General features: G+C 36.9%; 3 protein-coding genes and 1 long non-coding RNA gene across 4 annotated transcripts; 3 read left to right on the plus strand and 1 right to left on the minus strand.

Annotated features, from left to right (window-relative positions):
• Window positions 1-202: 202 nt before the first annotated feature.
• On the minus strand, window positions 203-15,628 carry LOC136807054 (WD repeat-containing protein 90-like). Its single transcript, XM_067063622.1, has 14 exons — window positions 15,577-15,628; window positions 14,893-15,101; window positions 13,768-14,037; window positions 13,277-13,460; window positions 11,659-11,770; window positions 9,149-9,233; window positions 8,427-8,522; window positions 7,737-7,862; window positions 5,721-5,955; window positions 4,878-5,002; window positions 3,675-3,830; window positions 3,289-3,399; window positions 1,851-1,935; window positions 203-674 (listed from the first exon to the last, which is right to left on the minus strand). Exons 1-14 carry the CDS (start codon window positions 15,626-15,628, stop codon window positions 520-522), a joined length of 2,001 nt encoding a protein of 666 aa, XP_066919723.1. The 3' UTR covers window positions 203-519.
• A 418-nt stretch (window positions 15,629-16,046) lies between these two features.
• On the plus strand, window positions 16,047-18,642 carry LOC136807055 (luciferin sulfotransferase-like). Its single transcript, XM_067063623.1, has 4 exons — window positions 16,047-16,365; window positions 16,810-16,909; window positions 17,333-17,446; window positions 17,982-18,642. The coding sequence occupies exons 1-4, from the start codon at window positions 16,146-16,148 to the stop codon at window positions 18,640-18,642; spliced, it is 1,095 nt and encodes a 364-aa protein (XP_066919724.1). The 5' UTR covers window positions 16,047-16,145.
• Window positions 18,643-18,938: 296 nt separating this feature from the next.
• Window positions 18,939-19,513, plus strand: LOC136807035 (uncharacterized). The gene is made up of 2 exons (XR_010846635.1): window positions 18,939-19,263; window positions 19,472-19,513. It is a non-coding gene; the product is annotated as an uncharacterized lncRNA (long non-coding RNA).
• Window positions 19,514-20,179: 666 nt separating this feature from the next.
• On the plus strand, window positions 20,180-26,494 carry LOC136807056 (uncharacterized). Its single transcript, XM_067063624.1, has 4 exons — window positions 20,180-21,030; window positions 21,245-21,687; window positions 21,735-26,254; window positions 26,466-26,494. The coding sequence occupies exons 1-3, from the start codon at window positions 20,180-20,182 to the stop codon at window positions 25,613-25,615; spliced, it is 5,175 nt and encodes a 1,724-aa protein (XP_066919725.1). The 3' UTR covers window positions 25,616-26,254; window positions 26,466-26,494.
• Window positions 26,495-27,280: the final 786 nt, after the last annotated feature.

Raw genomic sequence — 27,280 nt, forward strand, 5'->3', positions numbered from 1 at the left:
CGAATTTGACAAGGGAGTCATCCATTTTTTTACTTTTGTTTTCATAATCTCAATTTTCGAGGATGTCGCCATAAGTATACCAGTGTGAATTATGAAATAAATATACTTTGTTAAAAAAGGCGACAATGAGGGACGAGGCTATACACACCCCCTGTCACAAACCCAGTACCCAATGGAATCCTTGAATCTCAACGACACTGGAAAAATGACTTTGTTTCATATCCGGAAAAATTTGGCACACCAAAGCCATTCCCACTAGACTTTTTAACCTGAAACGATAGAATTTCTCTCGGGATTTTGATATAAATTTTCATCCAAACGGGTGGAAAGAAGCTCCGCCGGGTCTGTGAGACAGGGGTGTCTATACATCACAACAGACACATTAGGCCAATACTGTAAATACAGGCAATAACGACTAATTGCGAGCACTAAACTCGTGTATCCTTGATATTCATGGCGTAGTGTTTTATACGAAAGCATGAGTATGCGGACTTTAAGGATTCTTGGTATATATCTGGATCAAATTAAAACGTCCCATTTCAAAAGTTCTGAATGAGCGGACGATACCAGCGCTTTACCAGATTTGACAAATTTTGCGTGTTGGACAGCTTCGTAATGGCCTACGAAATCTTGGAACGTTCCACTTTCACAATCGATGAGTTTTACCAAACGATCTGGAAGGCAAATTTGTAAGAGTAATGAGGTTTGAAAAGATTTCTTGCTGAGTCAGCTAAATTTAATGATAAAAGTGACAAATCAACCTCGTCCCCGTGTATCCCAAGCTTTATTTACATTACTGATTGGCGCTAGGGAATATTATCTGACGCATAGGAAAGCATAAAGAAGCCGATATTACACAGGGAACGAGGTTGGTGAAAACTAAGAATTTAATATTATTCATTCTTGACGTTTCGGTGTCTTCTTTACACCGTGTATAGACATGTGGTCCACGTCTGGTTCACCAGTCAATTTTTTGAATTTTCATGACTGTACTTGTGATCATAGTATTAAAAAAGACAAAGAAACGTCAAAAAAGGAATGAAATCAAACTGGGCTATCCCAGAACTAGCCTGTACCCCCTATGTCGAGGAGGTGTGGCGCCTATGGGGGTCTGATTTTTCGAGTGTAAAAATCCTGGGTCAGTAAAATAAGGTAGAAAAATCCAGGGTGCTTAGTATTACGAGTATGGTCTAGAAAATCAGAAAATAAAATCCAAGGGGCTCCAGAAAAATTGAAAATAAAAATCCAGGGGATCACCTTCCCCAAAAAGGCCTCCTCAACAAAGGAGGTACAACTTTTTTCTGGAATACACTTTTTCGACCGTAGCTACGCTTTATCCCACTAAAACTGTCCCAGTCCTTTTTTCGCACCTATAGACAATAGAAAAATGTGTCAAAAAAGGATTTACGGTCGAAAAGGTGTATAGGCCATTCTTAGTTTTCACTTTCATCATTAAATGCCAAAGAGAAGAAGAAAAAAGTCTTTCATGGACCATTATTCATACCATTATTCATACCACCATTATTCGAGAGCGTCATTTCCTCATTTTTCCCGTTCCCCCATCTAATATCAAGCACTGACCCTCATAAACCCTGGACTAAGCTATATCCATCATCTTTTCTCAGAGTTTTTTACAAAGTGGTACCCGAAAACAAGCCATTGCACCATTAGAACACCAAAAATCAATTAAAGAGTATGGTTGACCTCGATTAAGAAACTGCCTCCAGGGTCTATATAAAGCTCAGCGATATCAAATCACGAGACTTGCGTTTCTTATTGCCTTTATTTTCTAACGATGCCACACAGGAGAAAATCTGTTGTTGAGAAATCTTAGTCATTTGAAAAAATACCTTTTGTCCCGGCAGCAAGGAGATTTCCACACGGTGAAATATCCAAGGCTAAAATCCAATTTGATATGGACACCGTCTTCACAACCTAAAAGAATACAATTAAATTAAAGATATTGTTTTTTATGATATAGAAAGAGGGCCCGGCCCGGCCCGGCCCGGCTCGCCTCTATGCTGACACAGCATAATTAACAAAAAAAATTCCCCAAACTTTGTGCTCGGTCAGTGCCGAAAGATGAAAAGCGTTTTCTTTCTTTTGTTTAAAAATGCTGTGTAAGCAAATGCGAGTGGACACATTAAACGATGTCCTTTAACACCATCGTTACGTTGCCCACGCCCCCTTTTTAACCGTGTTTGTAGTGTAGCGTATGACATCACAATATTATAAACGACAGAGCTTCGCTTTGAAAAAAATTTGCAGTATAGACAAGGTTACTCTGCCTTGTGTTTTCACTTAAGTGCCTTGCATAGGGGAGGGATGGCTTTATACTTTTTCATTGTTGTTGTGTTAATGTATGTTCATAAATCTACATCCTGTAAAACCCCTTTGTCACTGACCCGCTGGGAACCCAGACCCGCTGGAAAATTTGGCTAAAATTTCGTCCCCGGCCGGAAAAAATACCTCAGCCCCACTTAAAAAATGACTCTTATTCTTCCCATTTAAAATTCAATAGAAAATATTGAACTCCCAAACCATCCCCACTGAATCTTTTGACCTAAGAACAATAGAATTTCTATCAAAATATTACGACTTCCACAGAAATGTTGGAAGAAGTTTCACCATGGAGGTATAAAGAAACAGGAGATGTATGCTATTGTAACCAAGCTCGCCCTGCGATTAAAAAAGTTACGATGTGTGCATGCTCATTAACTCATATATCGTGCATTCTTAATGAGCTCTTTTATCCATAGGTGAAATCTTATTGGCTCATTGAAGCTTTAAAAATTAATAGATTCGAGATTCATTGTTTCTGACATCAGTGTAAGAAAATATTTGGACTAAAAAAAGGCCTGTATACTTCGCAATCCTTCATCGAATGACAAGATTTTTCGATCATTGTTTTCTTTAAGGTGAACTCTATTGCTTATATACTTTCCTCCAAAATTCTCCAGCGACTTTATGTCTACAAATTGAGTCTGAAATCACGTGTGCTTATAAAGAACTTTTCATTTTCTGGCTTGAGAAAATATCTTTTCAAAACAAAGTTTAACGGATAACGAAATTGAACATAAACTTGTTTCACGGACGAAGTTTTATTTAATATCTTAATTAGAGTCTTATTTTATCGGGCGAGGTTAGAATTTCTTTTGATACAGTTTATAAAAGAAATCAAAAGAAATTAACGACCAATTACCGACACATTCAACTCCTGTTTTTCTTTATACCTCTATGGTTTCACCGGGGCTGTGAGACAGGCTGTTGTGGACAATGATGACTCACCTTTCGTTTGATCATGCTATAAAAAGAGATTTCTTTTTGAACAGTGTATCCGGTGTAAACCAACAAATCAGAATTACTTGGGCTGAACACTGCTAGACATGGTATTGCCTCCTAAAAATAATAGAAAAAAATTAAATTGGTCAAAATAGACTGCTTTTAATATTTAAAAATATTAGAATTACCAAAAAAAAGCCAAACCTGAAATCAATTCGCTTTCAGTGTACACTCTTTGTTTCTACCAAGCGGAAAACAAAACCAATTCAAACAGCGTAATTTGAAATTTATACCAGCTCTAAATGCTCAATTCTATCAATTAAAAAAATACATATTTTCAGTTGTCACGCAAGAGAATTATTTTTCATTGCCTCCTCTGTTCCTTAACTTACATTGTCGGCACCTTGATCAGATGAATAACTCGGTCGTACAAATGTGATCCAATCATTGAGTTCACAAATATCTTTCGACCAATCAGATCGCCAAACGCTGATCCTGCAATCCGAACTGGACGCCAACCACAGAGAAGATGATAACGAATTTTGAGTCTGGAATGAAAAGTACCGTAAGTTGGTTTAATGTCCACATCCCTCATCTAATTCTGACACCCTTCTTTAAACCTGGGAATAATAGAAAGGTCGGAATCGCTGATAGCAAACGGTCAGAGAGGAAAGCATCTTTTTTCCTTTTAATCCTCTCTGAGACGGGTGTCACCCGACATAAAAATTATAATGACAATCGATAAAAATTGTTTGTGATGAATGCCTAGATAGTATTTTTCTTGCGCTGATTAGTTTATTTACCTTGACAGTTCATGATATTTATGAAGTAATGTTTATTAACCCTTTCCGTGCCGATGTCGTATATATACGACATGCAAATTTTCACTCTACTTGCCAATGTCGGATATATCCGACATCAAATTTTTTTACCTAATTGCCGAGGCCTTTAAAAAAGAGGCAGCGCTATTGCCGAGAAATCAGCTTTTAGGAAAATGGTTTTCTTATTTGCCAATGTCGTATATATCCGACATAAAAAAATCCATAGTAGTAGTGAAAGTATATATTAAGTGCTCAAAAGATTTATTTCAGGTTTATTTTAGTCTATCATAAAATATATATAAAACAAATGTCAAATACAAATGTCAAACATTGGCAAATAGGAATAAAATATCCTTGTCGTATATATACGACATGCGGCAACACGAGTTAAAATTTGCATGTCGTATATATACGACATCGGCAAATCAGGTTACTAAAAAAAATTACCCCTCGGCAAATGGATTGGGGTACAAAAATAAGGTAACGGCACGCAAAGGGTTAAGGAAACACCCTGGTTTTTCCCAGTATAGTGGCAATTTAAGTAAGGAAGAAAAATGTTTAAAATTTGCCACTATTGGCAAAAACCCGGTTGTCTCCGCAGAAAACATTAAGTCATGAATATCATGAACGACAGGTGCTTTATTTTACATATGATACATTTTTTTGCCAAAATTCGGAATTTCAAATTTTTCGCGAGGACTAACTTTCGCGGAAATGGGAAAACTAATCCACTTAATGCAAAATAAATTTAGCTGAACACAAAGTTGATATAACCTGTTGTTGAGTAATCCTGCAAAGAGCTCCTCCTCTGTGGTCATTGAACACTCGAACAGTCATGCCAGTCGTTAAGCTTGAAATCACCAGTAATCCATCGTCACTACCACTGATGCCAACTCTCCCTACAAAGAGAACAATTAAAATTGTGTAAAACTACCGGGTGCGCTAAAAAATATATACAGCTTTGTCAAAAAATTGTTACTTTACAGACAAGAATTTTCTGTTGTTTCCTCTTTAAGTAGTTATCTAGCTTACCTTCACTTTAATCAGATTAACTGTTGTGAGATTTACTTTATAGATAGTGAAATTAGTTTTTTTCATTGATTTTCGTATTGTGCCTAAGACTTGGTTTTTGCGATCTTAATCATCCCCACTATCCTTAAAACCTTATACGACGATTTTTACGACTTTCATCTTTTCTTCTCCCCTTAATTTAATAAGACAGAAGTCTCTATAACTCGAACCCACATGGGGAACACAAATTTGTTCGAATTAAAGGAAATTTCGAGTTGTGGAGTAAGGTTTTTAAGGGACGAGCAAACTTGTTCGAGTTTAGTAGACATTCGAATCATAAAGGTTTGAGTTAAAGTGTAAAGAGACTCTACCACACTTGCATATAAGACCAGCGACAAGATTTTATTCGTTCATCATTATATGGAACTTTTTACTGTCAGACTTGCAATTCATTATCACTCAACGTTGGTCCATCTATCAAAAATACCTCCTTATGCATTTCGAGGTGCTAGAAAAACCCACCCTTAGACACATGCCATGGGTCGTACCATATGAGTGTCCCCAGGTTAATACCGGCTAAGAATTAGCTAGGGAAATTGTACTTACCATCAAATGAGGCAGCAATGGATGTAACTCTACAAGAATGTGGTTTCGTTTTCAATAGCATCTTCATTTGACCGAAATCAAACATCCGTACAGTGCCATCTTGGTATCCAGCCAAACATTGGGAAGGCTGTTCTTCATATCTTTTGAGTGGATGAACCACTTGGTTGTATTCTAACAACTCCTTGGTATTTTTATTGTCAACATGTTCTGCACAGAATGTTACGCAAGTACATTCCTGTAGAGAATTTTTTTTCGTTAAAAAAAGGGTTACAATGTATAGCAATGTGCCCTCCCTGTTATTACCATAATGGCTTTATGGCAACTCCTGAACTTGGGCACAGGATGTACGGTAATAAAATAAAAGGGTTAAAAATCTTTTTATAAGTAACTCCAATTTTTGGTCCAAACCTGGGGTTGCTTAGCATTAACAACCCATGATATGAAACCATATTTATGCTTATGAGTCAAGGGCTATCGTTTGTCATGGTTAGACTATCTAAAAAGGTTTCACTTTACGAGTGAAAAAAAGAGCAAATTTGAGCTCTCAAGCCTTAGCAACCTGGTTGCTTATCAAAAAGATGTTCCGTAATGATTTTAAGCTCACTCACTACAATCAGATGGTTTAAAGGCTTTTTTCATGTAGATTGTTTCCATGGTCCTGAGCAAAGCCTTCAAATTATTTTTCATAGTTCTTTTCTGTAGTTGAGAAAGGACAATGTGGACTTTCAAAAATGAATTCTCACACAGTTATTACCTTAGAATTCTATTGTTTTCTTAAAATGACTTGACTTTGGCAAAAAGTTAGGCAAAAAGATTTGGAGGTTTTGTCAATGGAAAAAATTCACAAGCAAATGACGTCAAACCATTAGATAATCCCTTTAATCTCATACTAACGTTATGTCCATGTAGAATGGGCTTTTCCAGAAAAAAATCGTGCACCCCCTGTTGAGTAGGTCCATTTCCATTTCAAGGGGGTAAGGTTTGAAATGCAGTGGAATTCCATAAGGGTAGACGAAAATCCGTCAAAAATAAGCGGAATACCAAGGGGATGATGATTGAAAATTTGTAAAAATTCGGAATTCCAGAGGGATATGATCCTAAAATTGCCTTGAATTCCAAGGGGAACAAAAGGATGGACCTCCTCAACAGGGGGTGCACGGTTTTTTTCTGGAAAAGCCCAATATGGAAAGTGCACATTGATGGTGTCGGTGTTCACTTAAGAACTGTATAAGTTGCAAATAAGTAAATAGGTTGAATTGCATTATCCTAGTTGCATTTTGTTTTTATGTCAACGATAAATAACAAATATGAACCAACGATGTAAAAATAATAGATAACCAACTACCTCTAGAAGGCACTTCTCCCAAGAGAACAACCATTGTTTTCCTATTGAAATGAGCACTCTATTAAAAAGCTCTGTGTGCAGTGCATGTTATGCTTTTAGCTAGATTTTGACACACTTTTTGACATCCACTGAATTGATAGAAAATTTGAATTGTTATTTACTGCAAATTTTGGAATTTTTTTCAAAAGATAAAGGTACCAATCTTTAGACAAATTGACTACTGATCGGCCTGATACCACTTAATCTTCATCTGGATAAATAAACGCTCATAAAATGCTGTTATCTGAAAAATATATGTCTGATTTGAAATGCGATATCTCACGAATGAAAAGTGCATGATGGTTGCCTGATACAAAATAAACAGATTAATGTTTATAGAACAATAATATATAATTAAAAAATTCCTTCTGTGAGGCTGCCTATAGGAAAATACACTTTTTCTAACCCAAATTTTGGAAAAATATACATCACGTGATCGATTCTGTCCAATAGAAGGTTGCAAATGAAGCAAGTTTTTATTTAATTGCACTTTTTACGATGCAAAATGTAATCAATAGTTTTACAACCGTAACACGGATGTTTTTTGAGAATCAAGGCAAGTTGGTTATCTATTATTTTTACATCGTTGTATGAACCAACTAAATTTTAGTCCCAAGTTTTTACTACCCTACCTGGCCAATGACGAGGAATTGAGCTGCTTGGTCTCTGGAATCCATTGCCCATAATTTGAGACTTCCATCTGCACAAGCTGTGGCAACAAACTCGTCATTACCAACACAAGATACTAAACTGTTTATCTGAAGAGAGTAAGCAAAATGAAAGTTACTTTCAATGAGCAATACAAAACCACACACATTTCTTTTATGAGCAAAGGTTTTTGCGAGTCTAAAATATGCCTACTTGTGCAAAGAAAATTAAATGAAAATGAAAGTTGTTTCTAAACTATATAATTTTGAGCCAAATCTAAAAATATTAAATACAATACTAAGTGCAATGTAGACCTACACCTCTTCAAATTTTATGACATTCCATTTTTGCCTGATACTCCTGTCTCACAGAGGTTGAACTTCTCTTCCCACTGTGGGGTGGAGACTTCAATTATCGAAATCCCAATGGGGTTAGAAATTCTATCGTTCAAAGGTCAAGAAAGTCCAGTGGAGATGGAGTGCAATTTTCTCCATTGAATTTTGAGTGTGGAAGAAAACAAAGTCAATTTTCCGTTGGTGTTGAATTGTAGGGTATTTAGGGACGAAATTTTTCTAATACTTCAGTGGGCAGGGGGTCCTATCAGTCTGTGACACAGGGGGGGGGGCTGTCTGGGGTGAAATTGATCACATTCTAGAAAAACTTCAATACGTCACCTTAGTTTGATGACCACTAATTATTCGGACACACTCAGCCTCAGTTTCGGACCAATTGATATACCAAATTGACCCGTTTGTGGTACTAGCCAAGCCCTGAGGGAAAAAAAGAATTAAAGAAAAACTGAAAATTTAGTGCGACGTAAACACTAAAATTTTATGCGAAATGTAAATTTTATATAAAGAAACTTTAGCGGACATCGACATAATAATCTTTGACCTTTGACAATCGTCATTTATTTACCAGCTACTTTTTGCCTTAAGCGTAATAGTTTTACCTGTACCGTCCAACTTTGGCAAAAAATATTTGGCAAAAACATTTTTTGTAAGGCTTTAGCAGCGAACCCCAACCTCGTCCCTGTCTGTCCCTGTCTATCCCAGTCTTTATTTACGTCATTGATGTACGCCAGGAAATACCTTATTATCTAGCGATATCTTCTTATATGTAAATGACATCAAATACATTAAACTTCTGAAAGAATTTTGTTTTATCCTTAAAAGATCTGTCTTTTATATTCTCTGGACCAAGCCATAACCGCCATCTTTGAACGGAGTTTCTTTTGAAAAATAGTACCTTAATGGCAGCACTATTTTTTCCGTTCAAAAGTTATTTCACCCACGTTGAGTAGTGCAACCATTAGGGGACCACTTTAAAAAAAAAGCCCGATCAAAGATTTTGCTTGGCTGGGATCGGTCCAAGTTATACTATAGGTGCTGCATACCATTTCTAGATTTTCATCGAACACCAGACTTGTAATTGGAGCATCCAATGTTTGTTCTCTTTCCATTACAACACCTTTCTGTGACCTGAAAATGTGAAAATGAGAGAACAGTCAACTCTCTCTAATTCGAACCTTCATTATTCGAATATTTCTGTAATTCGAACTAAAATATTGGTCCCCACAGCTGGAAAGTGGTTTGAATTTCTCTCTCTTCGTAATTTGAATCTTTCTCTAATTCGAAGAAAAACTTTTTGGTCCCTTGTTGAATATCGAATTAGAGGTGGTGAATTGTAGATTGAAAAATGACTTCAGTATTAAATTGTATCCTTAAGTCATTTAAGAGCACATGATCAGGGCTACTTGCTTAGTTTTTGATTTCATCTCAAGTTATAAATTTTTAAAGACAATATGATATGGCTATTACAAACATTTCTATGTCGTATATGATACTGAGTATACGTCCAGATACGTCTCCTTCATTCAGACCCACAGGGACCCATTCCCACTGGTAAAATTGAGCAAAATATTGTCACCAGTGCAAAATTAGAACTCAAATCTCCAGTCATAAAAACCATGAGAATATCAACCCATTAAGTTTTGGCCTGTTATTTTTATCCCCACTGGCTAGAAAAATCCTACCGGGTCTATGAAAAGAGGGAATAAGTATCTACACGAATGAACCACCATTTAAACGTAGAGACAATCTTGCGTTCAACAACAAAAAGACAAAGATCATGCTCTTATCGACTTCCAGAATGGGTAAGCTGCACGATCTCGCTAACCCAACCCATCCGACCTTCCATATTCATCACGCAAAGCAATACACCTATTTCCTATTAGCAGATTCATGCAAAAGTCACGAAAAAACGTCGAGTAAACAAACTTTTGATTGGCGGAGGCATGCAAAGATTACCTCATACTCTGGACATTTTGAAAAATATGCTTGTATATGCAATATTTCAGCCAATCAGAGACATTCTCGACGTTTTTCGTGAATTTTTTACATGAATCCGCTAATAGGAAACACGTGTATTGATCGAAAGAGTTACCGTATATAAACTGCTTGGTGTTCAGTTCGACGAAAATTTGAACTGGGAGGCTCATGTCAACAAACTTTGTCAATCGGTATATGCAAAGCTATATGTTCTTCGATACCTTCGTCGCACTGCATCGTATCGCTTACGTAAGCAACTCGCAGAAGCACTATTGTTACCGAGGATCAACTATTGTTGCTCGTTATTCTGGAACCTTCCGCAATATCAATTCAAAAAACTTGATAAGCTTCTATGTCGAATCGCATCCTTTGTAACGCTAAAATATTCAACAACTGAGGATGTAATAAACCTTGGCTGGTTACCAATGCAACAACGGGTTGAATTCGAACTCAAACTTGCCCACAAGTCGATTCATCTGGAGGACTTCCCATCATACCTAAAGGGCTTCCATCTGAGAGCTGCTGGTAGACCAACACGTAATGTTGAAGAGATTGATTCTAATTATGTATGTAATGTATCTGAAAAACTGTTTATTGGTAAGGCAAGTCGCCTTTTGAATGATCTCCCAAAGGTTATTCGGGAAGAGGTTGATTCTATTAAATTTCGCAATTCTTTAAACAAATATTTATTAGATGTTAGTCTTGCAATATATATTATGCAACATTAGTTTATGACACTCGACAAATTCGACATTTTAACAATCACTACTACTACTAGTAAGACTTCTATACCAACAATAAGTTAATATCTCCACAATTCTCCAATCCAAGCTGCAATTTACTTCTAGTTTTGTCTATTTTCTTTTAAGTTTCTAGTCTCCCAAGTTGTCGATAAGATAATAAATAGTTATTTTCTATATTTCAAATTTAAATTATATATTTTTAGTACTTCATGTTTAGCCATTTTCAAGCAATCGATTTTTTTTACCTTCCTAGCCGATCACGATCTCCTTTTTTTTTTTTCACAGGATTATTTTCAAGCATCAATCCCACATTCAACAACACTACTTTTGCTCTTCTTTGTTCCGACAAATAATTATTGTTTAAAATAAATTTTTTTATTGATTTTTAATTTATTTCATATTTCTCAATCCAATTCTGATGAATACTGTCTGATACTATACTTAGTCTCCACCATTTAGAATTTCTCCGAGTTCAAAGCCTTGCCTGCAGAGTTATATCTTTCAGAAGTGAATAGGCCTCACTGAAGAGATATATAGCTCTGTATTTCAACTTGCCCAGATAGGGCAGTTGTACAATTTTATCCAAGCTTCAATTTATGATTTTGTTCTCAATTGAGTGAATCAACTTTTGGTCGTACGTATATTTTTGCAAATTGAAAATTATATATAATTTTTTACATAATAATTTATTTATTTATTTAGTTTACTTATTATAAATAGGACGAATAGCCATTGAGATATATGGAAGTGCCTGAAATACAATTAATAAAAAAAAATAAAAAAAGATAATTACGAAAATGGTCTATATTCAAAGAGGTATTAGTGTGGCTTACTTAGTTGAATCAGCCTGGGTAAGTATTGATTCGATATTGGGAAGTTTCCACAGTCTAATATTCTTTGAAGCAGATCCTGTTAAGACATGGCCACAGCTGCCGGACAAAGAACCTGAAAATAAACGAACATTCACCAATACAACACTTTCGAAAAATTTCGTGTTAATGAAAAACTCCTTAATTAGAACAAGCCATTGTTTCTTTGAAAAAGAAGATAAATTCGTGTTAATTTCAGATCGTGCAAATTTCAAGGCCGTTAAATACTTGCCTAGTAATATTCGTGTAATAAGGTATATCACTCTCTCTTAACCCGGCTGGTAATCGAAGTAACGATCGACTTCAAATGAGCTTAATAAAGCTCAATTTGTACTAGTAATCTCATGGTTGCGAGGGAAATTCGGGATAAATTTCCCAAGGTCAATTTTGAAATTTTTTGAAATTTCCCGAGTGCAACGAGGGAAATTTAAAACATTTCGAAATTTGACCGAGGGTAATTTATCCAGAATTTCACGAAAACAAGCATGGGATTCCTGGTTAATCTCATGGTTTGGATTGAAATTCTAACAATTCTGAAAGACGTCAATTCAACACTGGAAATCAATCTGAAACTTTAAAAAGAGGTCTCAAAAAAAGTCATAGAAACGGAAATCAAGTTTTAATAGGATAGTATTCCATTTACTTAACCCTTTGAAGTTAGTAAGAACTTCGAAAAAAGTGATGAGTTTCCAAACGATGGAAATTTCACTTATGCGGGAAATTACAAAATCTAGGAGGGAAATTACAAAAGCTAGGAGAGAAATTACAAGTTCGTGGAAAATTACAAATTAACGTAAGCAAAAACGTCAATAGAATTTCAATCAACCATGAGATTAGTAGATGTAATTGTAGAACGATAAAATCGGTATACATTCAAAATTAACGTACATACTTGTAAAGAAAAACTTGAGTATTGGGTTTTTGCGTTTCTAGTTTTCCAAAGAATCACAGGTTGTTTGAGATAGAACAATGAGATAATTGTATTAGGATGAGGACCAGAGTGATATAATATGAAGTGAAGATTTTCAAAAGGAGGAATAGAGAAGGAAACGATTCTGTTTCACGGCTAATTATAAATGCCGCATATTTCGGAATATGAAGAGCGTATGTGTATTACAGACACATTATATAGGCCATTTCACATTCGAAAAGGATCATGGTTAATCAACACTGATTGCGCCTGCCTCCATAACGGCTTTCGGTTGGCTAGACACAATAATTTTCAAATTTTTTCAAAACCTTGGACCAATGGTAAGTAGTTATTAGCGCGCAGTGGTCCCGATTACCCATTACACTTTGCGACTGTGAAATAGCCTATACTAACAGAAATCAGTAAGTTGGCCTTCAAAATCAGGTCTTTAAATCAACTGGACGGGAAGGGTGAAAGTCGACAGCCTAAACGAGCTATGGCCGAATGGTGAAGCTGTCAGCGCCTGAAACCAGGGGCTCGCGGTTCGGATCTCCACTCCTTGCCATGTTCACCTTCCCACGTTCAGTTTATAGAGAGCCCGGGTAGTCATGGACGTTCGAACCGCCATCCCCGTGTATTTGGAGCCTAAGAGTAACTCGTGATCAGGCTTACATATTTCAGTGTTGTCAGCTTGCCAATGCATGAAGCATCTTCTATCGGCTATGCTCCACACACAAATGACTCCGTTGGAAGTCCCCGTCAACAATTGGTCTTTGCCACTACAAGCTAGAGAGGTGACGTCATGATTTTCGTCACCAGGTCTGAAAACTTCTTTAGGAAATTCAGCAGGCGATACCTATTAAAATTATGATCAATTTACAAATATTACAAAATTATGAAATAATTTACAATTAAAGACAAATGATAGCAGTTTTAAAAAAGCCATTTCATGTTAATCATTTTCCCTAATTTCATTGGCCTCAATATCGAAGACCAATAACTCAAATGCATTGATCGAATGAAAACAACTTGAAACTTAAACAAATTAATTAAAATACTATAGGCCCAACTTAAGTTAGAGTGGGTAATGGAAGGGGAATCTACGATCTACGATCCTATAATCCTACGATTAACAAAAAAAAGACCTCCCGTTCTTCTAATACCTCCAACTTCATTTCTTGATAATTCTCATCGTTTAAATACCAGAACAGCAACGTCGCATTCCGTCCAACAGTTACAATCTCATTTGCATTATACGGGTGCCATATTGCTGCATGGATTGGATAATCAGTAGTTGCCTGACAAACCACTGTGTAGTCTTGGCAGGCCCATATGGCGATGGAACATTCTCTATAGTCAGATACTGATAACAGGAATCGATCGTCTCTGGAGAATTGTAGTCCGATTATACTGCAGTTGTGGTGCTCCAATGTCTAGTGGGTAAAAAAAGAGATGAAAATTCTGAATTCGTGAGGACTGATGTTTTTTATAAGCATTGCACTTATAAGCATTATATGGCAAAAATTTAAGCAATACCTTGAGCCTTCAAAAAGTGTATTTTACTGATTTTGGCTGTTTTTGGCTGGGATTTTACGAATTTTCGGAATTTCCATGAAAATTAGCAAAATAAGCACTTTCAGCCTTGTCAAGCGCTCGACCTAAGCATCTGCGAGTCTGTTTTCGAATTTTTGTATGCTCATAAAACGTGTCCAAAAACATGAAAAATGTATATCCTCCCAGATTTTCGTGCTTTCTCAAAAAGTTTCAATTTACAGCGGTTTTTTAGGGGGTACAGACTATTTCTTGAATAGCTCGAAATGAACAAAGGTTTGAGAATTGGAGATATCACGTTATCCCCACTTCGATGGCCAAAATATCAAAAACAAGTTGAGAACATTGTAAGGCTTTGCAGCTAATCTAAAAGTTAAACTAAAACTTCTTTAGAGAATCACACAAAAATTCTAACAAATTGGTGAAACTAAGACCATTTTTAGGTTTGAAACTCAAAAAGGTAGGAACATCTGGAGGCTCTATAAAGATTTTGGATATTCTTATAGAACAAGGTATAGATTTTACATTGTTTTTATTATTTACGTTTTTTGTGAAATTTCTAGCTTCCATTATAAAAAGGATATCATTTTTTGTTGAGCTATATGCTGATGAAGTCACGAAAGATGGCGAAAATTTCAACTTAAAGCAGTCATTTCATTTTTATGTTCTCTATATTTGCTGTTTAAACATTTTACGTTTTTTTTTAAAACAAGTGTAGAACCCATCGACGCCAATACCTTTTCAATTCGTTTATTAGCTAAATCCCAAATAACGATTGGTCCAAATTTAGTCATAGGATTATAAGCACATCCAACAGCAACGAATTTGCCATCATATTGCAAAGCGATTGTACTGATTTCTTCGACTGCGTTGTAAAAGACTTCTTGACGACCGTTGGCGAGGTCTTCCGACACCAAATGACATCCTTCAGTGTATATGAATAAGCCTGTAACAGGAGTAAATAATCGTGATCCTATTTTTTCTAACTGTTTGTAATAGCCCAACTAAAAGCAAAGATAGCTGGTTTACTGTTTACTTTATTTATGTGAGTTGATTATGAAAAACAACAGCGATTCATAATAAAAAAAACAGCTCACCCCTACAGTGAAACCTTTTGATTACTGTATATGAAACCTTGTTCTATCAATTATCATCAAAACTACACTTTAAGGAGATGCAAAGCGAAAGCCTGTCGAAATTAAAACCTGAGGGCAGTGTAGGGTAGAACCACTTAAGAGAAATTATTTTATAATAAGGCTAGTGAATAAATATTGGAAGTTTATCGTAAGGCAAAATATAAATCAGAATAAGTAATAGTTATCACACGGTACAGAGTACAATATGGGATATATTTTTCGAGTTCAAATTTTTCGTCATCTTTTCCGAGCCTTTAGGTGAAGAAAATATAGAAAACTCTGAACGAGAGGCATATGCCGACATGGGCACTTTCCATTTCTTTGCCGATGTCGACATTTCTTTGCATATGGCGACATCTGGCAAATAGGTCGAACCTTAAAAAATACGCACGGCAGTTAAAGGGGTACCGTGTGATAATAAGCAGATATTTGACAAGTAAAATTGGATTTCGTAAATTATTCAGTCGAGCTTGATGATATTCGACGAAGCGAAGCTGTTTTTTGGAAAACATTATCAATAAAAGTTTGACTTGTTATAAAAATAATTTGTTCGTGTCGAAATTTCTTCGCTTTGCGAAAACGGTCCGCAACTCCTTTTATGTTGTTTTAAGGATGTCAATTTCATTGTTTTTTAATCTTTAATTACAAACGAACTTCCTCTCTCTTTTGTTAAAAAACACTTTTTATCAGTTTTATGTGACATTTAAATAATTATTTGATCAAAAAACTATTTTCTTTATGCTCGCTGTTACAGAAGAGATATTTTGCTATCGGATATCTAAAAATATTCGACAGTGCGTTTTGCCTAGAGGTGGACGATAGCTATTGCTTATTCTGATTTATATTTTGCGAAGATGGAAACGAAAAATTGCGAAATTTCAGCCCATGCAATTCAAGAAGAAAGTGTCGTAAATTTTCAGAACGAAATGGACAATTTCTTTTTTGGAACACACTTGTGTGAAATTCTTCCCTATGGTATGATATCTACGGCGAGGTACCCAAAATTCCATGAGGGTTTACAAAATTTTGAGGTCTTTGAAGACGATGTTTTTGTAGTTACACATCCTAAAGCCGGTAAGTAATTGTTATTTTCAAACACCCACAATTAAACTACGACAAACTTTTTTATGAGAATGGTGTTTTTCATTTCATCATGGACATTCTTAACTTTTTGGAGAGAATCATCCTTAAATATTCTTACGGTGTTCTTAGGTTTGAATCTAAATTCAACCAAAATTTAACATGTCATATATACTTAAGCAAAAGTGATATAAGGCGTGCTGGGGGATAACTGGCAATTCACAGTTAAAATTGCTCTAAAATAACATTATTAGGTTCAGTTGCCACCTGACCAATACTAATATCTTTATCCAAGCTTAAAATGAGTAAAGGTAAGGCAAAATGGGCTTCTTCAGTTTTCTTTTTTTTTGAAAATTTGAAATGAAGAGACCGACAAGACTCACAGCAAAGAAAATAATCACAATTTGAACCGTTCTTCGACATCTTTTTCTTTTAAAGGTACAAGATGGATGCAAGAACTCGTATGGCGTCTTCGAAATGATATCAATCTAACATCGAACACAAAAGATGCCTTGGTGGAAAGAGTACCATTTTTAGAGTAAGAATCTGTTGTTGTATGGGCGATCTTTTCAGAGGAGTTTGAGGGGGTCCAAAAATGACCTTATTTGGAAATTTCTATGCTTAATCATCATTTTTAAATTAATTTTTCAAAAAGTGAAATTTTGGATCCCCAACTCCTGGCAGTAGGATTAATTTTTGCAGCGACTGTATCGAAAGTGGCCAGCCCAAGAAACTTTCCATTAGTTCCCATAATAATAGAAGATAATTTGTGCTAGGTTCTGTGTCCATTGCATCTCTAGATAAAAACTATGGTAAGAATGTTGGAAAAAACCCTTCCCTTTGATAATAACAGCCCCCGAAAAACTTGATATATAAAAGGGTTATATAACCAAATAATCAGTTATTTCTTTAAGTTCCGGTAATCTACATTCTAAAATCCAAACTCTGACTTTCACTTAAGCCTGGTATCAACTACTGAAGAAGGTTCAACTTGGTTGGAAACGGTCGCTAAAACTCCACAACCAAGGACATTCAAATCACATTGCCAAAACAAATTCATCAAAAGAAAGTCAAGGTAAGTATGGGCTCGAATACATCACTACGAGAGATAATTTTATATAATCGAAGTGAAGTTTAGCTCCCTGTTCTAACTACCGCCCATCCGCCCATTCCCAACCATTCCCGCCCATTCTTCATCCACTAAAAAATTCATGCTCCCTCATTCTTACGGATTTGCAGAGGTCTGCGACTTAAGCTAAGGATGGGCGGGAAAGAGCGGGTGGGCGGTAGTTAGAACAGGGAGCTAAATTTCACTTTAAGCTTATAAAATTATCACTCCTAGTGATGTATCCGTAAACTTTCGGTAATCTTACCGGATTACTTCGAATGACAACCAGACCATTTCTTTCTTGAACTTGACGCTAGGCTGTTCTCATTTTTCTGGCAGTTTGGGCCTTAAACTACTGTTCTAATCCTCTACCAGGGCAAAAAAATGTAGGAATATTTGGAGCTTTTATCATATTTTCCCTATTTTGACCCTAAAGGTTTTGTTCGTAAATTATTCTTATTTTCGGTTATTTTGAGCTTCGTCATTGTTCTTATAAAAAAAGAAGAGTGTTTACAAGGCCTGGGCGAACCGCTCCATCATTCCATCCAACATGTCATTTTTCAAAAGAAAAATGTCAGACCGCTTTGTGTCAATGTAAAATAAAGAAAAACGGAAAAAGAAGAAAAAGAATGTTCGCCATCAAACATTTGATCCAACATTTGCGACAAAATCGAAGACTCTTTCGAAAGTTTTTAGTTTTTCACCAAACATTTCATTCAACATTTTTTCCAATGTTAGATAAAATGTTGGACCAGTTTGCGCTGACTTTAACTCTTGATTTACAGATCGTTTACGTCATACGAAACCCACGTGACGTTTGCCAATCATTAGTAAACCACTACAGAACATATTTCAATTACAAAGGTGATCTACAAACGGTTGCTGACATGATGACGAATGATAAAGGAATCAATTTCGGACCATTCTATAAGAGTGTGTTGAGTTATTGGCAGCACCGTAATGATGACAATCTTCTAATAGTCTTTTACGAAGATATGCAGAAAGATTTAGCTGGTGTCATTCGCAAAGTGGCAAAATTTCTGGATTTGGCGATACAAGAAGATCAGATTAGTCCTTTGGTGGAACATTTATCGTTTAACAATATGAAGAAAAATGCACATATCATGGCTTCAAGAAAAGTGGTACAAATTCATTCATTCTAAAAATTTAAGACAAGCTCAGCAGTTCAAAAGACCTTTTCCATTTTAATTTCAATTCAAAATCTTGCATGGTCTACTCCGCCCGAGACGGAAACAAGTAGCTAAGGCTCAGAACTTTAGAAATTAACATAAAATAAATACAACTTTTTAATTAACAGACTCTATTGTTACAGCTGAGGCACAGTTTTGTTGATTTTGGCTCCTTTCAGGATATTTCTTTGTTTTGAGGTATTTTGTGTGAGTTCTGTGTTTTACATTTTTTGTCATTTCTCTTGTCTGTCTGGGGCCTTATGTTATAGCTTATAGTATAAATTCAGCCTTATTTATTTGATGTGTCATGCCTCTAGTGTATAGACATGCACACTTCTTTATATTTTCTTTTGTCTATTGTTTACATATAATTGGTTTATAATTGGTTTATAATTAGGAATAGGAATGAGAGATGTATAAAAGAGCTTTGATGTTACATGATCAGTTGTGTTACAAATGTTGTCAAGTAAAGACATCAAGTGGTGAATAAAGTGAAATTCACTAGTTCAAAGTTGGACAAAAATTATGTTTTGATTTTATGGTAACACACCTTGATACATGCTGGCTTCCTAGCATATTTACACATCTTGCTTAGTAAGTATTTATTTATTTATACTTAATATATTTTTGACTTCATTTGTGCTTGTGCATAGCTATTAAATTATTTTGCATACATATTCATTTAGCCTTAGGCCTAGCCTTCTGTATTCTTGACTTAGTTTACACACACTCACATAGTCTTTGTATTTTTCTATTGTTTCAAGTATATTTTTCTAAATTCAGTTTTGTACTTTTATTTTAGCCTTTCTTGAAAGATATCAGTTTATCGGACGAGAACGAGTAATTTACTGTGGTTCATAAGTTTGCTGCCGCAACAGTAAGCAAGATCGTATGTTGGAAGGCCCGTCGCATGTTTTCAAGCAAAGGAAGGCTAATCAAGATGACTGAGAAAGGTCAAGCACTTCATTTACAGAAGCTTCTATCACAACGCAAAGATGATAGAGGTCACCTATACACTCAATTGAACGTTATCGATACCATTATCAACAGTGAAGAATATAATATCGATAGAGCATCAGGAGAACACGATTTGTTTTTGGACTTGTATCGTAGATTTCAAGTTTCGCATGGAAAGTGTGAAGTTCTTCTTTCTGAAGAGGACAAACCATCATTCATTAAAGATGCATTCAAAGTAGAGGAAGAAGTAACAGCCATTAGTGAGCTATTCAAGCAGTGGACGCACTCAAGAAGAGCTGAATCCACCAAATCCAAATCAAGATCTTCCAAAAGTAAATCCAGATCATCCAAGTCAAGTAAATCTTCCCTATCAGCCAAAGCTGCCGATGAACGCGCCAGGTTAGCAGCACTCACGGTCGACAATGAATATCAACAAAATCTTGACAAGAAGAAACTTGAAATATGACAACTACAGCGAGAGGCAAAGATCGCAAAGTCTCGAGCTCGACTCCAAGCCTATGAATCTGGGCTAGAATCTGATGACCAAGGTGGTATGGACGAAGCTCTCAAAAATCTACCAAAGCAGAACCAATTCTCGTTCATTAGAACGTACGTCAATCAAATACCACAAGACAGCCCAATCCCAGAAGAAGATGATCCTCCGATCCTGCCAAGTACTACCGACCCTCAAACCATCAATAATTCACCATTGCCCTTCATACCAACGACAGGTATAATGTCTTCAATCTATCACAACCAAGACTTTGCTTACCCAAACGGTCCGACTTATCCGATACCGTCAAACTCTGAAGTGTTGTCGTCCACTCAACCACCAGCACCTCAAATGGTTTACAGTTCCACAGTACCTAAAGCTACATTACAATCATCTCATCCAAACACATACGGTTGGGATCCAGCAACATTAGTGACATCAACTGTCCATAACATCAGCCAAGTGCATCCCTCGCCATCCGAACAAAAGACCTTGTTCACCATACCGAATCGCACTGAAGTGAAGTCATCAACCTCATCACAAGATCTTGCATCAATCGTCAATGAGATGCGGGCTCCTAATGTCGTCATTGAAAGATTCAGTGGAAACGCCATGGATTTTCCATTTTTCATCACATCATTTGAAGAGGCTGTCGAAAAGAAAGTACCTGATGGGAAGACCAGACTACAACACTTGATGAGTCATGTTGATGGAGCCGCCAAGGAGCTTGTCGAATCCTGCATATACCTCCCATCAAGTGAGTGCTACCAACGTGCTAAGGACTTACTGACTGAAAGATATGGTAATCCTTACATTGTCAATGCTGAATACAGAAGACAACTGACATCTTGGAAGAAGTTGAAACCCAATGATGTTGCATCCTTCATCAGTTTTGAAAACTTCCTCATCAAGTACCATCATCCATGCGTGCAATTGGACGAGAATCAGATGGAAGTATCGAACTGCTCCAATTATTGCAATCCAAGCTTCCATCATACCTTCAAGACAGATGGGGTCGTAAAGCATATCAAATTCGCAAAGAAAAGAAGAGGGAAGCAACCATCACAGACTTCATCAAACGATTCCATGAAGAAACCGAAATCATCAGCGACCCCTTTTTTCCAGAGATGCAATCTCTGAGGCATACAAGGACAACAACCGAGATCCACCAAAGCGTAATCCGAGGGCAAGATCATTTGGTACCGGAACCAAAGAAGTTGTTTGCGTCTGCTGTGGAAAGAAAAATCACGTCCTCGAGAAGTGCTTCAAATTCAACAAGCTTAATCCTTCAGAGAAAAAGAACCTTGTATTCAAGAGTCGTTTGTGCTTCCGTTGTCTCGAACCAGTTACCGATTCTCACTTGGGCAAGACCTGCAAGAAGCCAAAGAGATGCACTGTATGCAACCAACCACATCCAACATGCCTTCATCAAGACAAGCCATCTTCAAATGACGATCAACAAACCCCTGAAGTCAGACCACGACCAGAAGTCAGACCACAACCAGACGTTAGACCCTCACCTCCTGTGACATCTGCATTTGTCAACCAATCAAACGATGTTGGTCTCTGTATTGTTATGGTGAAAGTCAATCACCCCGATGTACCAATAAATCAGTTACAACGCTTGCTCTTCTGGACAATGGGTCACAAGGAACATTTGTCAGTGATGAACTCATCAAAGAGCTTGGCATCAAAGGATCAAACACGTGCTTGGAAATCCAAACAGTCAATGGCAAATCCTATCAAGCTTGCAAATCAATCACTGGTCTGAAAGTCTCACCAATTGAAAGCAACAATGTCATCATCCACTTGCCAAAGTCATACAGTCGTTCTGCCATACCAGTTGAGCCTGATGATGTGCCAACAGCTTCAAAGTTGGCATCCTGGAAGTACCTACATCCAATCCTTCAGCATCTACCACCTGATAGAAGAAATTCGAACGTTGGTATTCTCATTGGATCAAATTGTCCTCGTGCATTGGAACCCTTGTGCGTCATTCGAAGTCAAGATGGTGGTCCTTATGCAACCAAAACAAAACTGGGTTGGTGCGTCACTGGCCCAATGGGAAGTCAAACCTATCAACGCCAGATCAGTTGCAATCGGGTAAACGTGAAGTCCGAAGATTCAAGTCATTACTTCAACTTCAAGGAGACCATCAAAGATGTATCCATCAGAGAAGGTATGCTCGCTATGTACAATCTTGATTTTCATGAAGTAGCCAACCGAATGGGTTTATCCATCGACGATGAAAGATTTCTAAAGATCGTGAGCTCAGGCAAACATATCAACAACAGATTCCACTTGCCTCTTCCATTACGTAATCCAGACAAGATCGTCCCAAACAACCGCTCACAGGTCCTACAACGAGCCTATTGGTTCAAGAAAAAGATGATCAACAATCCCAAGCTGTTAGACGATTACACCAACTTCATGAAATCACTCATTGACAGAGGACATGTCAAAATTTCAGATAAGGCTCCAACACCAAACCGAACCTGGTACATTCCTCACTTTGCTGTGTACCACCCTAAAAAGCCGGACAAAGTCAGAATCGTCTTTGACTGCAGTGCAGAATGTCACAATTACTGTCTCAACAAAGAGTTACTTCAAGGACCAGACATGACGAACCAGCTGATTGGTGTTTTGACAAGATTTCGCCAAGGACCAATTGCAGTGATGGCAGACATAGAGACAATGTTTCACCAAGTGCGTGTTGAAGAGGAATATCACGACTATCTTCGTTTTGTTGGCTGGCCAGATTGTGACTTATCAAACGAACTTGTCGATTATCAAATGTGTGTCCATCTTCAAGGAGCAACATCTTCACCCAGCTGTGCCAATTATGCACTACGAGAAACTGCCAAGTTGTACAAAGATCAATTTGGCGAAGACGCTTCTAACACCCTGATTCGTAATTTCTATGTTGACGACATGTTAAAGTCGTTTCCAAGCACCCAAGAAGCTATCGTCACAATTCCAAACATTGTCAACATGTCAAATGCTGGTGGATTTAGATTAACGAAATTCCATTCAAATGATCGAAATGTCCTAGCAACCATCCCAGAGGAAGAGAAGTCAAAACGCCTGAAGAATTTGGATATGTCATCAAATCCCATCCCAGAGGAACGTGCACTTGGAATGAACTGGGATCCAGAATCTGACAAATTTTTCTTCAAAATCGAACTGAAGGAAAGACCAGCAACCAGAAGAGGAGTCCTGTCAACCATTAGCTCCATTTATGACCCACTTGGTATCGTTTCACCCTATCTACTTGAAGGAAAGAAGCTTCTCCAGCAGATCTGCGTGGAGAAGGGTTGGGATGATCCACTGTCGCCAATGCAAAGTCAACAGTGGGAACAGTGGAAGAAGGAAATCAAACTGCTGGAAAAAGTTATCATCGACCGATGCTTCCATCCAAGTGGATTTGGCCAGATTATCGATTCATCACTACACCATTTCTCAGATGCGTCTTGTGATGCATATGGCCAAGCATCATACATCAGACTTATCAACACTACTGGAAACATATCCATCAAGTTGGTAATGTCCAAATCAAGAGTTGCCCCTCCAAAACGACCAACCATTCCACGATTAGAATTAACAGCTGCAGTATTATCAGTAAAGATTTCAAACTCACTCCATAACGAGCTGGATATCCTCATCACAAACGAATACTTTTGGACAGATTCACAAGTTGTGCTGGCATACATCAGCAATGAGGTTAAACGTTTTCATTTATTTGTTTCCAATCGTATCAAGTTCATCCGAGAAAATAGTGCACTTGATCAATGGCTTTACGTACCATCCAAGGAAAATCCTTCAGACGACACCACAAGAGGATTGAAGTTCAACAACACAGCAAAAGACAAACGTTGGATCCATGGACCAGAGTTCCTCTACAAGCCAATTGAAGAATGGCCAGTACAACCAACCAAATTGAAAATTGAAAACGATGACAAAGAAGTCAAAAGAATTAAATGCAATGCTGTGATGACCATAGCAGAGCACATCCTATCAACCTTGGAACAACATACATCAAAGTGGCACAAGATGAAACGAATCGTTGCAACCATGCTCAACTGGCGTTACAAGTTGAAGTTACCCAAATTAATCATCATGGTAGAAGACCTTGAACGAGCAGAACGTGTCATAATTCGACTTGCTCAGTGCAGAGCATACCAAGAAGAAATTGCAACATTGGAATCCAATCAAATGAATTCCCTGAAGAAGAGCAGCCAATTGATTAATTTGTCACCATTTCTTGACAGCAACAATCTTCTTCGAGTTGGTGGACGTATCCGCAATGCTGATATACCATTTGAAAGTAAGCATCCAATTATTCTCCCAAGGAAATGTATAACCACCAACCTCATCATCGAGCATCTACATCAGAACTTACATCATGCTGGACGCACCTCAACTCTTCATGAAGCACGAAGGTGTGGTTTTTGGATTATCAATGGGAACTCCCTCGTTCGATACATCCTTATGAAATGTGTTCAATGTCGTATCCTTCGAGGAAAAAGCTCAACACCAAAGATGGCTGATCTTCCAAAGGATCGATTGGAACCTTCACCTCCATTCACGTATTGTGGTCTTGATATGTTTGGACCATTTATAATTCGTGAACGTCGTTCAGACCTCAAGCGTTATGGCATCATTTTCACATGTCTCAACAGCAGAGCTGTTCACTTCGAAAGCGTATGTTCAATGGATACTGATTCTTTCCTCCTCTGCTTGAGACGTTTCATTTGTCGTCGTGGTTCAGTTCGTACCATCCGCTGTGATAATGGCACAAACTTTGTTGGTGCTAACAACGAATTGCAGAAAGCCCTCCAAGAAATGGATACAGATAAAATCAAAGACAACCTCCTTCGTTATGGGACAGATTTCGTCATCAATTGGATCCATAACCCGCCATATGGAAGTAACTTTGGCGGTGTGTGGGAACGTCTCATTCGGTCAGCACGAGCAATTTTGAATGGTTTAATGTTAACCCATGGTCATTCGTTGAATGATGAGTCATTTCGTACATTCTTAGTTGAAGTTGAGGGAATCATCAATTCTCGACCCCTCACAACTGATGGACTTGCTGACCCAGAATGTCCCAACATATTGTCCCCTATCAACCTGTTAACCATGAAATCCAATGTTATTTCACCGCCACCTGGAGTATTCCAACGTGCAGACATCTACTGTCGCCGACGCTGGCGGCGAGTCCAGCATCTTTCTAACGAATTCTGGTCGAAATGGAGAAAGGAGTTCCTTAGTCATCTTCAAAGTCGTTCCAAGTGGACCAACTCGAAACGAAACATGAAAGAAGGTGATGTTGTCCTTCTTAAAGATGATTCCTATCGAAACGAATGGAAACGAGCTGTCGTTACGAGAGCACATGAAAGTGATGATGGTGTTGTTCGATCTGTTACTATTAGACTTAATAAAACTGAATATGTTCGCCCAGTGAACAAACTTGTGGTATTGGTTGAATGTGATTAATGGTTTGATTGATTGTTGTATTCCCAGCCGAGGGAGCCATGATATTTTTAGTATATTTTAAAAAACAAATAAAATATTTGAGTCTTTCAGTGTAGACTTTTGTGGGATTTTTTGTTTGTTTTTTTTTGACATTTTTTGTTTGTTTTTATTTTTCAAGATGTTTTCAGCACATCTTGAGGGGAGCCAGATGTTACAGCTGAGGCACAGTTTTGTTGATTTTGGCTCCTTTCAGGATATTTCTTTGTTTTGAGGTATTTTGTGTGAGTTCTGTGTTTTACACTTTTTGTCAGTTCTCTTGTCTGTCTGGGGCCTTAAGTTATAGCTTATAGTATAAATTCAGCCTTATTATTTGATGTGTCATGCCTCTAGTGTATAGACATGCACACTTCTTTATATTTTCTTTTGTCTATTGTTTACATATAATTGGTTTATAATTGGTTTATAATTAGGAATAGGAATGAGAGATGTATAAAAGAGCTTTGATGATCAGTTGTGTTACAAATGTTGTCAAGTAAAGACATCAAGTGGTGAATAAAGTGAAATTCACTAGTTCAAAGTTGGACAAAAATTATGTTTTGATTTTATGGTAACACACCTTGATACATGCTGGCTTCCTAGCATATTTACACATCTTGCTTAGTAAGTATTTATTTATTTATACTTAATATATTTTTGACTTCATTTGTGCTTGTGCATAGCTATTAAATTATTTTGCATACATATTCATTTAGCCTTAGCCCTAGCCTTCTATATTCTTGACTTAGTTTACACACACTCACATAGTCTTTGTATTTTTCTATTTTGTTTCAAGTATATTTTTCTAAATTCAGTTTTTGTACTTTTATTTTAGCCTTTCTTGAAAGATATCAGTTTATCAGACGAGAACGAGTAATTTACTGTGGTTCATAAGTTTGCTGCCGCAACATAAGTACAAAGCAAAAGTTTATTATCTTTATCTAGTTTTTCTTCCTTTTACTGCTCTCTCTATTATGACTTTGATTTAATTATAAGAACACATGTGCAAATATCTTAAACAGTTATTCTTATACCCTGTCTCCTTTATAAAGATCCAAATGGCTAAAACGTTATTTATAAACGTTATTTGCGGTCATTTAATTGTATCCTTTTGTATTTATCTGCATCATATCAAGTACTACTTCTTGAGATTGGTTTGTGGGGCTTTATCATCTCAACTGATTCCTATAAATAAAATAAATATGAATGAGCAAGCAAAGTATTTTTCTCCTACGAAAAAGTGTGTCTCGACAAAATGTGTGTAGTCTGTAAACTTTATAGAAAAAGCGCGGGAAAATGAAGTGAAGAGAAAAAGAGAGAGAAAATATTTCCATAAAAAAGTGTGAGTTGTAAAAATAATTACCTCTATTATTCTGAATCCGTTGCTTGTGTTTTAAAACGTTAACAATTTTGTAATAAAAAATTATGTTTTGTTTAAGAAGCAATTAATGTTTTGCTTCAATTGGTTCAGTGTATCAAATCTCTCAGTTTAGTTGACACTTTGGTATCTTCATTGCGTCACAGCGCAAGGTTTGTTTTTATTTTAGTTTGTATCTTTGAAAGACCCCATCGGATTTAGGCAGGGCTGTCGGATTTAGGACCACTCACGGTATTAAACGGAGTTATCTACTATCATGTTATCATGCGACA

This window comes from Clytia hemisphaerica, unplaced genomic scaffold (assembly GCF_902728285.1).
Source record: "Clytia hemisphaerica strain Z4C2 unplaced genomic scaffold, Clytia hemisphaerica genome assembly, whole genome shotgun sequence".
NCBI lineage: Eukaryota > Metazoa > Cnidaria > Hydrozoa > Leptothecata > Clytiidae > Clytia > Clytia hemisphaerica.

Coding starts and splice junctions, on each gene's coding strand:
- LOC136807055 (XM_067063623.1), top strand. CDS start 16,146: ATGGAAACGAAAAATTGCGAAATTTCAGCCCATGCAATTCAAGAAGAA. Junction 16,910..17,332: donor GAAAGAGTACCATTTTTAGA/GTAAGAATCTGT, acceptor CTTTCACTTAAG/CCTGGTATCAACTACTGAAG. Junction 17,447..17,981: donor TTCATCAAAAGAAAGTCAAG/GTAAGTATGGGC, acceptor TTATAAAAAAAG/AAGAGTGTTTACAAGGCCTG.
- LOC136807056 (XM_067063624.1), top strand. CDS start 20,180: ATGGACGAAGCTCTCAAAAATCTACCAAAGCAGAACCAATTCTCGTTC. Junction 21,031..21,244: donor TTTGAAAACTTCCTCATCAA/GTACCATCATCC, acceptor CCTTTTTTCCAG/AGATGCAATCTCTGAGGCAT. Junction 21,688..21,734: donor ATCAAACGATGTTGGTCTCT/GTATTGTTATGG, acceptor CCAATAAATCAG/TTACAACGCTTGCTCTTCTG.
- LOC136807054 (XM_067063622.1), bottom strand. CDS start 15,628: ATGTCGACATCGGCAAAGAAATGGAAAGTGCCCATGTCGGCATATGCC. Junction 8,523..9,148: donor TCGATGAAAATCTAGAAATG/GTATGCAGCACC, acceptor TTTTTCCCTCAG/GGCTTGGCTAGTACCACAAA. Junction 675..1,850: donor CCTTGCTGCCGGGACAAAAG/GTATTTTTTCAA, acceptor TTTGCCTTCCAG/ATCGTTTGGTAAAACTCATC.